Genomic DNA, 13,432 nt, shown 5'->3' with positions numbered 1-13,432 from the left:
TTATGTTCTTAAAAGATGTTTATATTTTTCGTGTTAGCGACTCTGGTAATACGCTGTTTCTTTAGCTACGTATAACTGCGGTGTATTTAGGATTTCTAGTCAATACCCTCTGTATAAGCGCGTAATACATATTTGTAACCTTACTATATGCAATTAACTGAAACTGAAACTTCGAATCACGAATTTTAGAGCTGAATAACAAAGTATATTCGATTCGTTTTTTAAAATATCAAGTGTTAGCACACCCCTACTACTTAAAGCCAGTAATTGCGATTGCCAGAAATGAAAAAGAAAAAGACGAAGAAAGTGAATTGTCGCATGCAGGATGTTGATGCTCGCAGAAAATAATAATAATAATAATAATAATAATAATAATAATAATAATAATAATAATAATAATAATAATAATAATAATAATAATAATAATAATAATAATAATACAGCAATTTTTGCTCCCAAAATTTGCAAATGAATATTTTTAGCGCAAGTTTGTGAACTTCGGTGGTCAATCTGAACGCCTGAAGTGCTTTTTGCTTTTTGTTTTCAATATGAAGAACTGGTCACGTTCACGAAAAACATGTTTGTGTCACTGACTCCCTGTGTTACAATCAACAGTGGTGGAGCGTGGGATGTCTCCGGAGTCAACGTTTCGACCAGGAAAATTGTCTTCGTCAGGGCAAGAAACGACGAAGACAAGTTTCCTGGTCGAAACGTGGACTCTGGAGACGTCTTTCGCTGCAACACTGTTGTACAGTTCAAGTCTCTATATTTCTGCGTACAATTGTCTTGTCTGGATGACTCTCTGTGTGCAGCATAGTGCGCACGTACTTCCGCCACCCGAACCACATGTGTTACACGCTGGACCTTATAGAGTACGCGGAGTCGGAGAGCACATTTCTCCAGTGCAAGGCGCCTTGGACATGGGGTGAGTAAAGGATGTACCATGATTGCACAACCCATATCGCTTTGTCATGCCAAATGCACGGCGTAAGACGCAGAATTCCCCCCTTAGACAAACAGCGGACTGATTTGAATGAGCTTCGTTTCTAACCACCGTGGGAGCAGCTGCTTATTTTGCTCTTTTTTGGTGGCTTTCAGATGGTTTCTGTACAGAAACTGAGAAAACTTGAGATCCTATAGAAGTGAAGCATCAAGTTTTTTTCTTTTCTGTTAACTGCGTGCGTTAGAGCATTCTTCAACGTCTATTGAGGTTTATGTGACGGTGTCTTCGCATTGTGTCTGTCATGTCATTTTGTTCCGTTTTTATTTTGCATATTTCCATCTCCTTTCTGCTCTTTTCGTGTCTTATTATTTGTCAAATTTCTAGGAATGAAGCCGTCGGCATACGCAAAATGTCAGCCGCTCGGAATTACTTCGTAACAGAATAGCATCGAAGAGAACGGGGCGTGACAGGAACGTGTCCTGAGTTGACGGAACAGAATAGAGCCGTGCAGAACAAAGCACAGTAAAGCATAGCATAGGAAAGCAGGACAAAATAGGACAGATTTAGAACAGCTGCAACTTCATCCGGTTGGCAGGCGTTCACGCTACTGAAAGGTAAGCGTGGAAACATGTACACAAGAAGACACGAACAGGACAAAAAAAAAAAAAACAGCGTTTGGCCTGTCCTGTCCTAAACGAACAGGACAGCCCAAACACAGCCTTGTGTTGTCATGTTCGTTTCTTGTGTCCATGTTCGCGTGCCTGCCTTATATAAGCATAAAACAGATATGCTGCGATTTCCCAGTTGTGTTGATGACGCTCGATGTGACCATGACGCGCTGATTCCACTGTTTAGCTACGACAGTTAATCATTCATTCATTCATTCATTCATTCATTCATTCATTCATTCATTCATTCATTCATTCATTCATTCATTCATTCATTCATTCATTCATTCATTCTGCCGTGCTGCGCGCGATGCATTTCCTTCAGAGCTCCAAATGAATGTATACTGGACCACGAAAGCTTCGGTGGCCATCGAAGGCACGAATAAATTTCCTGTGATTGTACATAGACCTGAGACGTGCCTCCCAGACAAGCTGTCAGCTATCGTGGGCGAAACCGGTGTTGAATACGCGCTCTCTGTGACGCAGGTGCGTGCAATTCTCTCGTTATAGTGAATGACGGTATATGTACGCGAAAAATCACTATCAGTACAAAGCGGTCAAGTCGAATATATGCAGCAGCATAGCTAACAGGAGAAAGAAAGGGTTAGCAATGAGCTAATTCCTCGATGTAAGACACATTGATTTTAGGCTTAAGAAGGGAACCAAGAAAAAAAATATGAGGATGACACATGTGAAAAGGTCACTTTGATTTCTTGGTGGCCACCTCTATTCAAAAACATTCTAGATGAACGTAGCATTCTCAGACAAACAGCTTAAGGAACTTTTCAGAAGTATTGAAACTTCCTTGATTAGTTCTAGTGAACAAACTATTTGCGTATACAATAGAAAACATTCTGACGACTTGCCTGCACAAGTGCTAGCAACATATAGACTGTCGGTTCTATTCACGCAGAGTACTTTTATATATTAGTTTTTAGTCATGCGTGTATTTGGGGCAGACGCGTGTGTGCAAATATACAACTGGTATAATGAAGGTAATTTACGATGCCTCAGATGAAGTATAATATCAGGGCCAACTACGATTTCCTGTTCTATTACATCTAAGATGTGGAAATGCGTTTATGAGACAGTCTCCATGGACCTAATAGAATAAAATTTGTCACATTTGAAAGACATTATACTGACTCTAAAATGCATAATTTTCATTCAGGGCCTGGAATTTTTCTTAAAATTCCGTGTGTTGGTAATATTAAAAAAAAATTGAAGCACAATGTTTACAAATCCACAATAGCACCAAAACAGATATGCCAGTTCTAAAAACTGTATCTATTAAAGCATCTCAAGAAGACAAATTTGTTATCTGAATTTACAGGATATGTGAAATAGTTGAGTGGTTGCAGGTTTTGCATAAGTCCTACTAATAAATTAGTGGTATATTGCAGATTGGTTTATAATGCATTCATTCTTTCCCCGCTTTAGATGTCCTAATAGGTTTAGTTTACACAATTGCAACATCTTTATGTTTAACTGAACTACAGAGTTAAAAACTTGGCGCTTAAGTTTCTTTCGCAATTTTCAAGTATCTTCGTAAAAAAAAAAAAGAAAGTTATGCAGATCCCACGCACTGTGGGAATCGATGTAAGCGAAGCTTTCTTTGCTGTTTGCTTTGACTGACGATAATTAGCGGTGATGTTGACGGCGAATGTTTAATTTCTTCAAAGTTTGTCCAACACAAGAGTGGTGAGTTGATGTTAAACGTTACCTTGCTTGCACCACTGCTGTTTGTCTGCGTAGTAGACAAAACAAAGGGAGATGTGCTTGCTTGAGGCGTTGTTGTGCGCCATATTTTATAATCTCTGAGAGGGTTGAACATTGTCATTGCCTCACATGGCACATGTCATAAGGGCAGAAGCATTAAACTTTAATTGGATTATGGGGTTGTACGTGCCAAAACAACAATCGGATTATGAGGCAGGCCATAGTGGCGCACTCCGGATTCATTTTGGCACCGTGGTGTTCTTTAACGTGTACCTATATCCAAGTGCGCCAGCGTTTTTTATTTCGCCTCCGTCAAAATACGGCTTTCTCAGTCAAATCCGCGACCTCGAGCAATGCCATAGCAGCAAGGCTATCGCGGCTGGCACAGAATTGTTGATTTGACGTGCGACTGCTTCCGCTGTGTCACCTAGACCCTGCGTTAGCGCTTTAATTAATGCGGCTCTGTTTCTGCACGCCCTGCGTAAGTTGTCCGCTAGACATATTTGTATTGTTTTATTTTTGAGAAATATAGCAGAAACGCACCGTACAGTACCTTGAACTTAAGTGCGTTTCCTTGCCTTCTCACGTAGCCTTCTACAATATCCCCCCCCCCCCCCCCCTGTATTTGTGTAGAAACTGCGAAGAGCGGCAAGGTCAGGCGAAGAGCGGCAAGGTCAGGCCGTGTCTCGTGTTACGCTGTAACGAAGCTTACAATGAATCCTAACCAACTGGTCCAACTTGCCGTCTTGATGTTATTCACTCGTTTCGCGACTGCGTCGGTTCTACCCATTCTCTGCCTCCTATTCCGCTTCTCTCTTCCATTCTATCTATCTTGCACGGTGGTAGAAAGGTAAGCGCTTGCGGGGGGGCACGGATAATTACAGCTGTCAAGAGGCTAATATGGCGACGACGCGTAGCTCCAGAGGGCGTTGTGCACATTCGACGAGGTGAACAGACAGTAGCAATACAGGGACAAGAAATACCTCGGATAAAAGAATATAAATACCGTGGTATATGGATAAACGGAAGCAATAGATATATTGAAAGACAGGAATAACAACAGTAAAGGGGAAGAGAAATGCAGCCATAATGAAACACAGGTCGCTATGGTGCTACAATACGTACGAGGTGCTCCGGTGTATGGGGAAATGTGTAATGGTTCCAGGACTTACTTTTCAAAATGCGGTTATTTGCTTGAAATCAGGGGTACAATCAGGACTCGATGGCAACCAAAGGTCAGTGGGATGCCTCGCATTGGGCGCTCACGGGAAGACTACAAATGAAGCTGTGCAGGGTGATACGGACTGGGCAAGTTTAGAAGTGAGGGAAGATCACAGTAAAACTGATTATGAAGAACGACTGAGAGATATGGAAGGAAGGAAATGGGCTGGGAGAGTGTTGAGGTATTTGTACAGGAAAAACATCCATTCACAGTGGAGGAAAACAACTAGGAAAGGAAGCTTACCTGCAAATATGTGGCCTGTAGGGTGAGGAACACAGTAACAAAGAACGTCAAGCGGAAAGTCAGAGAGGCTGAAATAATCTCATGAGTGGCGGCAATGGAAAAGAAACCTGCCATGAGTAACTATTTAAGAGGAGAAAGCGAAATCAGGAAAGAAACAATTTATGATAACTCAAAGGGAAGCTCATTACTTTTCGAAGCGAGATCAGGATGCTTTAGAACACGCACCTATAAAGCGCGATATAAAAAGGAAGAAGCAGCATTTGCTCGCTGCGGTAAAGTTAGAGAAACGATGGCGCATGTTTTATTAGAATGGGAAGATATCTGCCCAGCGGTCGATTTAGGCACAACAGGCCTCCTTGAAGCCTTTGGGTTCAGCGAGAGCAGGGGGAAAGTAAACATGTCCGCAATAGAGATTAATAAGAGGCGATTGGAAGATTGGTGGAAGAAAAGTTGGGAGACGACAGAAAACGGAGACGTACAAAAACAAAGTTCACAATAGGTGGTCAGAAAATTCGGTTATGGGAATTCATCGTGTTTTCTTTCTTTTTCTTTTTTCTTTTTTAACCTAAGTAGGACATTAGGCTGTGTAATGAGTCCACCAACCCATTCCAAAGGGGACGCTCCTAACATCCACCCACCCACTCATCCGTCCGTCCGTCCGTCCGTCCGTCCGTCCATCCATCCATCCATCCATCCATCCATCCATCCATCCATCCATCCATCCATCCATCCATCCATCCATCCATCCATCCATCCATCCATCCATCGTTCCATCCATCCATCCATCCATCCATCCATCCATCCATCCATCCATCCATCCATCCATCCATCCATCCATCCATCCATCCATCCATCCATCCATCCATCCATCCATCCATCCATCCATCCATCCATCCATCCATCCATCCATCCATCCATCCATCTGCAGTCCAAACGAGTTCTTCGCGTCTCTTTTCTTCTCTGCTACGCTCCTTAACGGTATGTACACGCTCTGAACCACCCCCCGACGCATTGTGCCGCACAGCAGCAGCAGCAGTGGGAAAGTCGAAGAAAAGAGCAAAGAAAGCTACGCTTTAAAAAATGAAGGCCTAAAAATGTGAATACTACAGCTACCATATATAGATTTCAACTTTTTCTTTTATATGTAATTTCATCGAAATCGGTACAGTGGTTGCCGAGAAAAATAATTTTTCCGCTACCATGTGTTTAAATAGGGGTTTCTGAGCTAAAGCTTTCTCTTGAGCATCATTATCCACCCTGACGAGTGATGCCTGTACAATGGACACTTGAACGAGGCGAACAATAAGCTTAAGCTTGAGGGAAAAAAAGTATTTTTGGTGCTCTGCCATTTGGTTACACTCGCTACATATAAACTGCTAATGTACATCCTACGTGTATATTAGACGTCGTTCAATACGTTGATAGTTTTCTACTCGCAAACAGCAAACATTCATACGCTTGCCACCACCTTATGCGTCCAAGTGCACCGACTACACAAGGTTCGGCAAGCACAGAGCCTTCGGCGGATACTTGAATCAAGACGTGAGTATTTATTTATTTATTTTATTTATTTATTTAGGAATACTGTAGCCCTCACTTGAGGGCCATTACAGGAGAGGAAAAGAATAAAAAATTTACATTTCAACATTGACAATACAACATTATACATCATTGTCAAACACAAATTACAGGCAGGATGAACAAATATACACAGAATAACAGTAAGCATGTTCGAGTCTCAATGATCCCGTTGATTGTAATACAAGTCTAATAGACTACAAAATTCGTTAACATTTTGTGCTGTAACAGTGCAATCCGGAAGGCCATTCCATATAGTAATAGACGAAGGAAAGAACGAGTATTCGAAACCATCAAGGCGTGTTTTATAAGGTTGTACACTAGCACTGTGGTTTAAACGCGCACTGTGTTTTAAAGGGGGGCGAATGTATGTTTCTTTGTTTATTCTTATTTGATTTCTGTTTATCTGGAAAAATAATTTCATTCGTTGTTTTTCTCGTCGTGTTTCTAGCAGTTCCAAATCACAGCATTTCAACATGTGTGTTACAGAATCGGCTCTCCGATAACGCGAACAAATAAAACGTACCGCGGTTCTCTGAATTTTTTCCAGTTTATCTCGCAAGTAGAGTTGGTGAGGGCTCCAAACTGGGGAGGCGTACTCCAAAACCGGGCGAACAAATGTTTTGTACGCAATGAGCTTCAAATGTGTTGGTGCATGCTGCAACTTTTTTCTCAAGAAGAACAGTTTCCTGTAAGCCCTAAAGCAGACCTCCTCCACTTGGAGGCGCCAGCACAAGTCATGATTAATGATCACCCCTAAGTACCTAAAGCTACGTACATTCAACAAAGAGTTATCACCAATTTTATAGTCAAAGGAAGGCACAGTTTTCTTTCTTGTTATATGAGCAAACGTCGATTTCGAATAATTTATTTCCATTCCCCATTTTATGCACCAGTCATGTAAACCTTGGAGACACCGATTAATTTTCCTTTGGTCGGTTGTATCTGCCACAGTTGTATAAAGCAAACAATCGTCGGCGAAAAGTTTCATTTTAACAGGTGATTCCAGAACACTTGAAATATCATTGATGTAAATCAAGAACAATAGCGGCCCCAATACCGACCCTTGTGGAACCCCAGACAATACTTCTAGTGGATTAGACATGATGTTTTCAATCCGGACGGATTGTACACGACCTCTCAAATAGGATGCAATCCAGTTCACAAGGTCTGGAGCAATACCTGCGTTCTGGATTTTAAAAAGCAATTTACCATGCGGTACCTTATCAAAGGCCTTTGCGAAATCTATGCAGATGACGTCAATTTGTTCGCAGGCATCCAAAGCTAGATAAAAATCATGAACCGTCTCAATGAGTTGCGATATAGTGGATAATCCGCTTCGAAATCCATGTTGTGACGAAAAGAAAAAGTTATTGGCTTCAAGGAAAAGAACGATATGCTTTGCTACTGCATGCTCTATAAGCTTACAAGTCACAGAAGTAAGCGATATGGGACGATAGTTGCTAACTTGATTTCGACTGCCGGATTTAAAAACCGGAATCACAACACCGCTACGCCAATCTTGAGGTAGTGAACTGGTTTCCAAGGATTTTCTAAAGATTATGGTTAAGTAGAATGACATCCATTCGGCATATCGCCGTAAAAATTCACTTGGGATCCCGTCTGGCCCGCTTGCTTTCTTGGCATCAAGCGTAAGCAATTGCTGAAATATGCCAGCCTGAGTGATTTCTAGTGGGCGCATTGCGCAGGCGCCCAATTCACTGCGCTCATTGTTTCCTTGCTCTGTTCTTGTCTTCGTAAATACTGACTGGAAAAATACGTTGAAGCAGTCTGCTATTTGCGTTTTTTCCGTGATCATTTGAGATCCGCTTTTTATCTGGTGTATCTCTTCTTTTTTATCCCTTAAGTGCATCCAAAACTTTTGTGGCGAAGATCTTAGGAACCCAGGAAGCGTTATGTTAAAGTACTTTTCCTTAGATTCCCGTAACGCTAATTTTAGTTGAGCACGCAAATTGGACACCTGGGCTGGGTTTTGTTTATTTTTGTGTAATCGTTTTATTCTGCGTTTTAAGTGTATTATTTCCCGAGTTATCCATGGGCTATGCTGCTTTGTTTTTTTCATGCGGGTAGGAATAAATTTATCTACGCAATGCTTGACGATTCCCTTGAAACGTTGCCACAATTCTTCTACAGATTCACTAGATGACGCAAGTTCAAATTCACTAAATGATAGACTTAAGTTATCTACTATTGTTGTATCGTCTGCCCGCGCGTAGTCTTTTATAAGTTTAAAAGCAGGTAACCGCCGGCGACTGGGTATATCGATTGGTATATCGACAGATATCGTTTTGTGGTCCGATATTCCTGGTTCGACTGACACACTATTAGCAGCTATTTTGCAAGATAGGAACACAAGGTATAACAATGACTTAGAATATAAAGTTTCTCGTGTATTTTCTTCAACAATTTGCCGTAAGTTATGATAAATCATAATTTCCAGTAGTTTTTCAGCACTCGAAACTTCCGTATGTCCAGGCGAGAGAGTTTTCCAGTTTATGTGGGGTAAATTAAAATCTCCAGTCATTATTAGCCTTGTATTATTATTCAACTGGGTGCACAAAAAAGCGTTTAATTCGTCCAAGTATGAAACATCATAAATGCAAAGCATACAATTCCGTGTTTTTTCCTCAGAGGCGATGCGCATGCAGACAGCGAAAACGCTTTTAAAATATAATTTTAAACCGTTTATGCATAGAACGCAGACCTTATATTAAGCATGCTTTGCTTCTGTTTTTTCGTCTACGTTCTTCCATGTCGTTTCGTGACTGCCTTATGGGGTTTTTAGGCCTAGCAAAGGTGATAAAGCAGCTTTTAGCCTGCATTCATTTGTCGAACGGTTTCTGGAATTGAACTCTGCTTGAATTGAATTAAATTGCGTTTTTTCCTAATTCCACCCCACACTTCCCTTCCCTTTCACACACACAAATTTCAAGCCAGATTTTATTACTTTTCTTTCTTCTCTTTTCTTTTGTCTGTTTCCAGACTTCTGTCGCTGCATATTTCGTTGCTGCTGTTCTATACCCTTCAGGAAACATAGAATCGTGACGTCAAGAAACCGAATTATAGAAGTGATCAGCTAGGAGCTCAACTTCTACTACAAGGTTTTGCTGCAATGCCATGTGTCTAAACTGAGTATATCGGTTGATTCCAGACGTGTCTTCAGGACTGTGAAATAATGCTCCAAACAACACATTGCGGCTGCGTGGATCCTGCGCTTGCATTTGCTGGTGCCGTTGGAGCCCGGGCATGTACACCAGGCGACGTTGGTAAGGAGCGTGTTTTAAGGTATTAAGGCAGCCTACGACAGCGTAAACAGGGAGTTGTTATGGAATATTCTCAAGCACGAAGGCATAGAAGGCGATTTCGTGCAGCTGCTGAGGGAGATGTATAGAGACTACCGAGTAAATATTGTATGGGAGGGCTGAAATTGTAATGAAGTGGTGAAACTTCACCAAGGATTGAAGCAAGGATGCCCTCTGTCTCCGTTGTTGTTCCCGCTTTATGTTAAGGGCGTAGAAAGACAGCTGGAAAACAGTCAGTTAGGATTTGATTTATCCTACATGTGCACAACAGAATGTCCGCGCACTGATGTATGCGGACGATATAACGATGCAATGTATTTACAGACGCTGACTAATGTGTGTCGCAACGCGGCGACAAATCTATGGCTTAAATTTAGCACAGAGAAATAGGAAATTATAATCTTTGATGAAGAGACGAGTGACTAAGTAGTGTCGATTCAACAGCAAGTCATACCCACAGTGAAGCAATATAGAAACTTCGGCGTATGCACTTACTCAAGCACCCACCAAGATAATCTGAAAATGAAATGGAAGCGGAATACAGCAATAATGAAACTTGGGGCACTTTGGGGTCACAATAAATATGAGGCGGTGTGTGGAATCTGGAAAGGAGTCATGGTGCCAGTGCTGACGTTCGCATATGTCATTCTGTGCCCAAAATCGAATATAGTGTCGGGGTTCGAAGTTAACCAAAGATAGGTTGCCGGTTAGCTTTGAGAGCCCACGGTGAAACCACAAGTGAGGTCGTGCAAGGGGACATGGGTTGTGCCTCGTTTGAAGTCAGAGAAGCGTAGAGCAAAATTAGTTTTAAAGAAAGACTCAGGGACATGGATAAAAAAATGGCGGCTAAAGTGCGTAAGCATCTGTACCTAAAAAGCGCGGACACAGAAGGAAGGAAGAGGTCGGTAAAGGTGGTAACGAAAAACAGGGTAATTGAAAGTGTAGATAGACAACCAGGAGTAATCAGAAAGAAAGTTAGAGAAACAGATACAGCGAATTGGATGCAAAGAATGGAAACGAAAAAGATCATGGAGATTTACAAGAATGAGAAAAACGAAATTCAAGGGAAAACCTGTACGAACACGAAAGGAAGTGCCTTGCTCTTTGAGGCTCTAGCTGGTTACCTAAGGACAAAAACATACCGAAGCAAATAATCGCAATTAGATGGGCATGTGTATGCTGCAGCGGAAATCCGGAGCCCACTCAGCACACTCTAATGGAATACGAAGGGATTCACCTTGCGAGAACAGTACGTAAGGTACAACTTCAAGAAGCGCTTGGATGTAAAATAGACGGAAGTATCAAGCGGTCAGTAGTCGAGATAAGCAAGAGACGTTTAGAGTATTGGGGGAGGAAAAGCAAGGAGGAGACTGACACGACCGGATCCACTGCAGGCTTAGACAGAGGTAAATTGTAGATAGAGAAGGTCAAAGAGGTGTATACAATGATGCTAGAAGGAAAATAATTTATAACATACCTGAGTAACTCAAGCAGGCTCGGTGACGATTTGTCCCCGCCCCGTTTCAGAGGGGATGCCAATAAATCATCATCTTCATCATAATTTAGAAGCACAAAATCAGGTTACAATAATAGATGTCTCTTTGAAATTTGTTTTGTTTTTAGATAGTTTAGATGAAAGAGATTGATTACTTGAAAATAAAAGCATGCCCAAATTTTCATCTTTTAAATTTCGCGCTGAATTCCCATCGCCGATACGTCAGTGTGACGTCACGGATTTCAATGTGCTTTTTTTGTGTTTTGAGCACTTGGCGGGAGGGAGGGGGGCGCAGTAACAGTTCTCGAAACTTGCTAAGTAAGTTCATCCTTTGGCTTGTTTACAATACGGTGTAGTCCATCTTTATCGATTAAAAATTAAGCGCCAGCAGAAGCTATCAAAATTTAACACGTCACGGTAACGGGAACCACCCGCGTCACCTGCCGTATATTCGGTATTGCGTCTTTTCTGATTTTTCAAGCCTCCTCTTAGGGTAAGAGTGATTTTCTTGGTATTCTAAAACAGTACTTCACTACTACAGGTGAACTAACTTTTCTCTTTAAGATCGCTTTAAGTGATGGCCTCGCGGGAAAACGCCTTTTTCACTTAAACTAGCCGGCATCCTGTGCCTATGAAGTATGTGAAGACATCACCTAATGAGTTTCTTACCGTTGCGTAGTTAGAGTCACTGGATCGATTAGTACTGCTGTATCAACGCAACTGCTCAATAAAAAGAATATTCAGAATTCCCCCGTGAAGGATTGAAAATGAGCATGTACTGTCACATGTTGATGGCGCGCTATTGGCAACATGTTTTCTAAGTTTCGCTTCACTGAGGGCCGTAATAAAAAAAAAAGAAAAATCCAACCTGACGCATTCTTACCGCGCTTATTTAAGCTTAAAAAAAGGCAGAAACGAAAAAAAAATGAGGGAGGCGTGAAGGAATAATGCATGTATCAGTTTCATTCTTCTCTGCTTCAGAGGTTTGTGTGGCAACTCTCAGTAGAAACAACACTTTCAAACCGTGCCACAAGAAGTGCCGGGCACCGTGTATGTGAGTATTGTTGCTTTCTACATTTTTAAAGCGAAGCTTTCTGCGGCAACATACCCGCACTTTGCTTACCGTGGCTGCTAGGTGCTGCTGCTGCTGTCATACTGAATAGCTCACAAACAGGCTATCATTCGTATAAAGAATCCGCTTATACGAGATATGTTGATGTCCGCGCAGCACGTTAAAAATCATTATGTCACCAACTTTCGGGTGCATCTATGTGATCAAATTCAACATACTGCCCATTAGACACGATACACTTGTTGCACCTCACCTTTCATTGCTGGAATCACCCTTGGAGATCCTCTCTCGCGAAGCGCTTCAGCAGCGATGTCGTTTTCTTTTGAAGTGTCATCACAGACCCGAAATACCACCCCTGGTGCAGCACCTTGCAATTGGGGAATATAAAAGAGTCGCGGGTGACTGAATCCGGTGAGTGGGGAGATGTTCCAGCTGAGTGGTGGAATTGCGTGCCAAGAGCTCACTTATTATCCCTGCAGAGCAGTTGGCGAGGACACTATTCGCTGCAGAACATTAGCGCCATCCTTTCGACAAATTTGGTTGCACGCGGCGCACACGATCTTTCGAATGCTTCAGGAACTCCACTTGGAAAGCTGCATTGGCAGTTTGACCTCCAGGCACAGGTTCATGGTGTCACGGCAGCAAAGAAGCACGATCAACATACCTCCAGGCACAGATTCATGGTGTCACGGCAGCAAAGAAGCACGATCAACATGTCTTTGAGTTTTGCTTTGTTCTTTCGCGCTTTTCTTTTTATCCTGCTCTCATCTTTCGTTTTCATCTCTTTGCTCTGTGATGGCAGCTCGCTTGCATACTTGTAAATCCAAGTTTCGTGTCCGGTGACGAGCCTTCGCAATATATGACTGTTGTCGTCTGAAGTTTTTCAATCAATGCGCAACATCCTTTTCCTCGCAACCTTTTCTCAGGAGTCAGCAGCTCCGGAATCACCATGGCACAAACCTATTTTTATTTCAAAAATTTCATTCAAAGTTACGTGAACTTAACCTTTTCCAAACCAAATGCTTCTGATATCGTTATAACGGTCATTTGGCGGTCACTGGGCACGAGAGGACGCACACGATATACGAGAAATATCCCCAGCGCAACATATGCACCCTGTCAAGGGCACCATTCCTTTATCAAAGTGAATCTTTCCCTGCCCTATTTTT

At 42.1% G+C, this 13,432-nt stretch overlaps 1 protein-coding gene across 1 annotated transcript in view; it reads left to right on the top strand.

Moving 5' to 3' along the window:
* The window catches only part of LOC135899936 (degenerin-like protein unc-105), a 31,464-nt gene that overhangs the window by 6,695 nt on the left and 11,337 nt on the right, over positions 1–13,432 (top strand). The window contains exons 4-8 of the mRNA XM_070538001.1: positions 813–925; positions 1,937–2,097; positions 6,239–6,337; positions 9,546–9,660; positions 12,173–12,245. Coding sequence (XP_070394102.1) covers positions 813–925; positions 1,937–2,097; positions 6,239–6,337; positions 9,546–9,660; positions 12,173–12,245 — 561 coding nt within the window. The remainder of the gene's footprint in view (positions 1–812; positions 926–1,936; positions 2,098–6,238; positions 6,338–9,545; positions 9,661–12,172; positions 12,246–13,432) is intronic.

Source organism: Dermacentor albipictus, chromosome 4 (genome assembly GCF_038994185.2).
Source record: "Dermacentor albipictus isolate Rhodes 1998 colony chromosome 4, USDA_Dalb.pri_finalv2, whole genome shotgun sequence".
In the NCBI taxonomy this organism is placed as follows: domain Eukaryota; kingdom Metazoa; phylum Arthropoda; class Arachnida; order Ixodida; family Ixodidae; genus Dermacentor; species Dermacentor albipictus.
The sequence above is the reverse complement of the archived record's forward strand: the minus strand, read 5'-3'. Positions and strand labels throughout refer to the sequence as shown.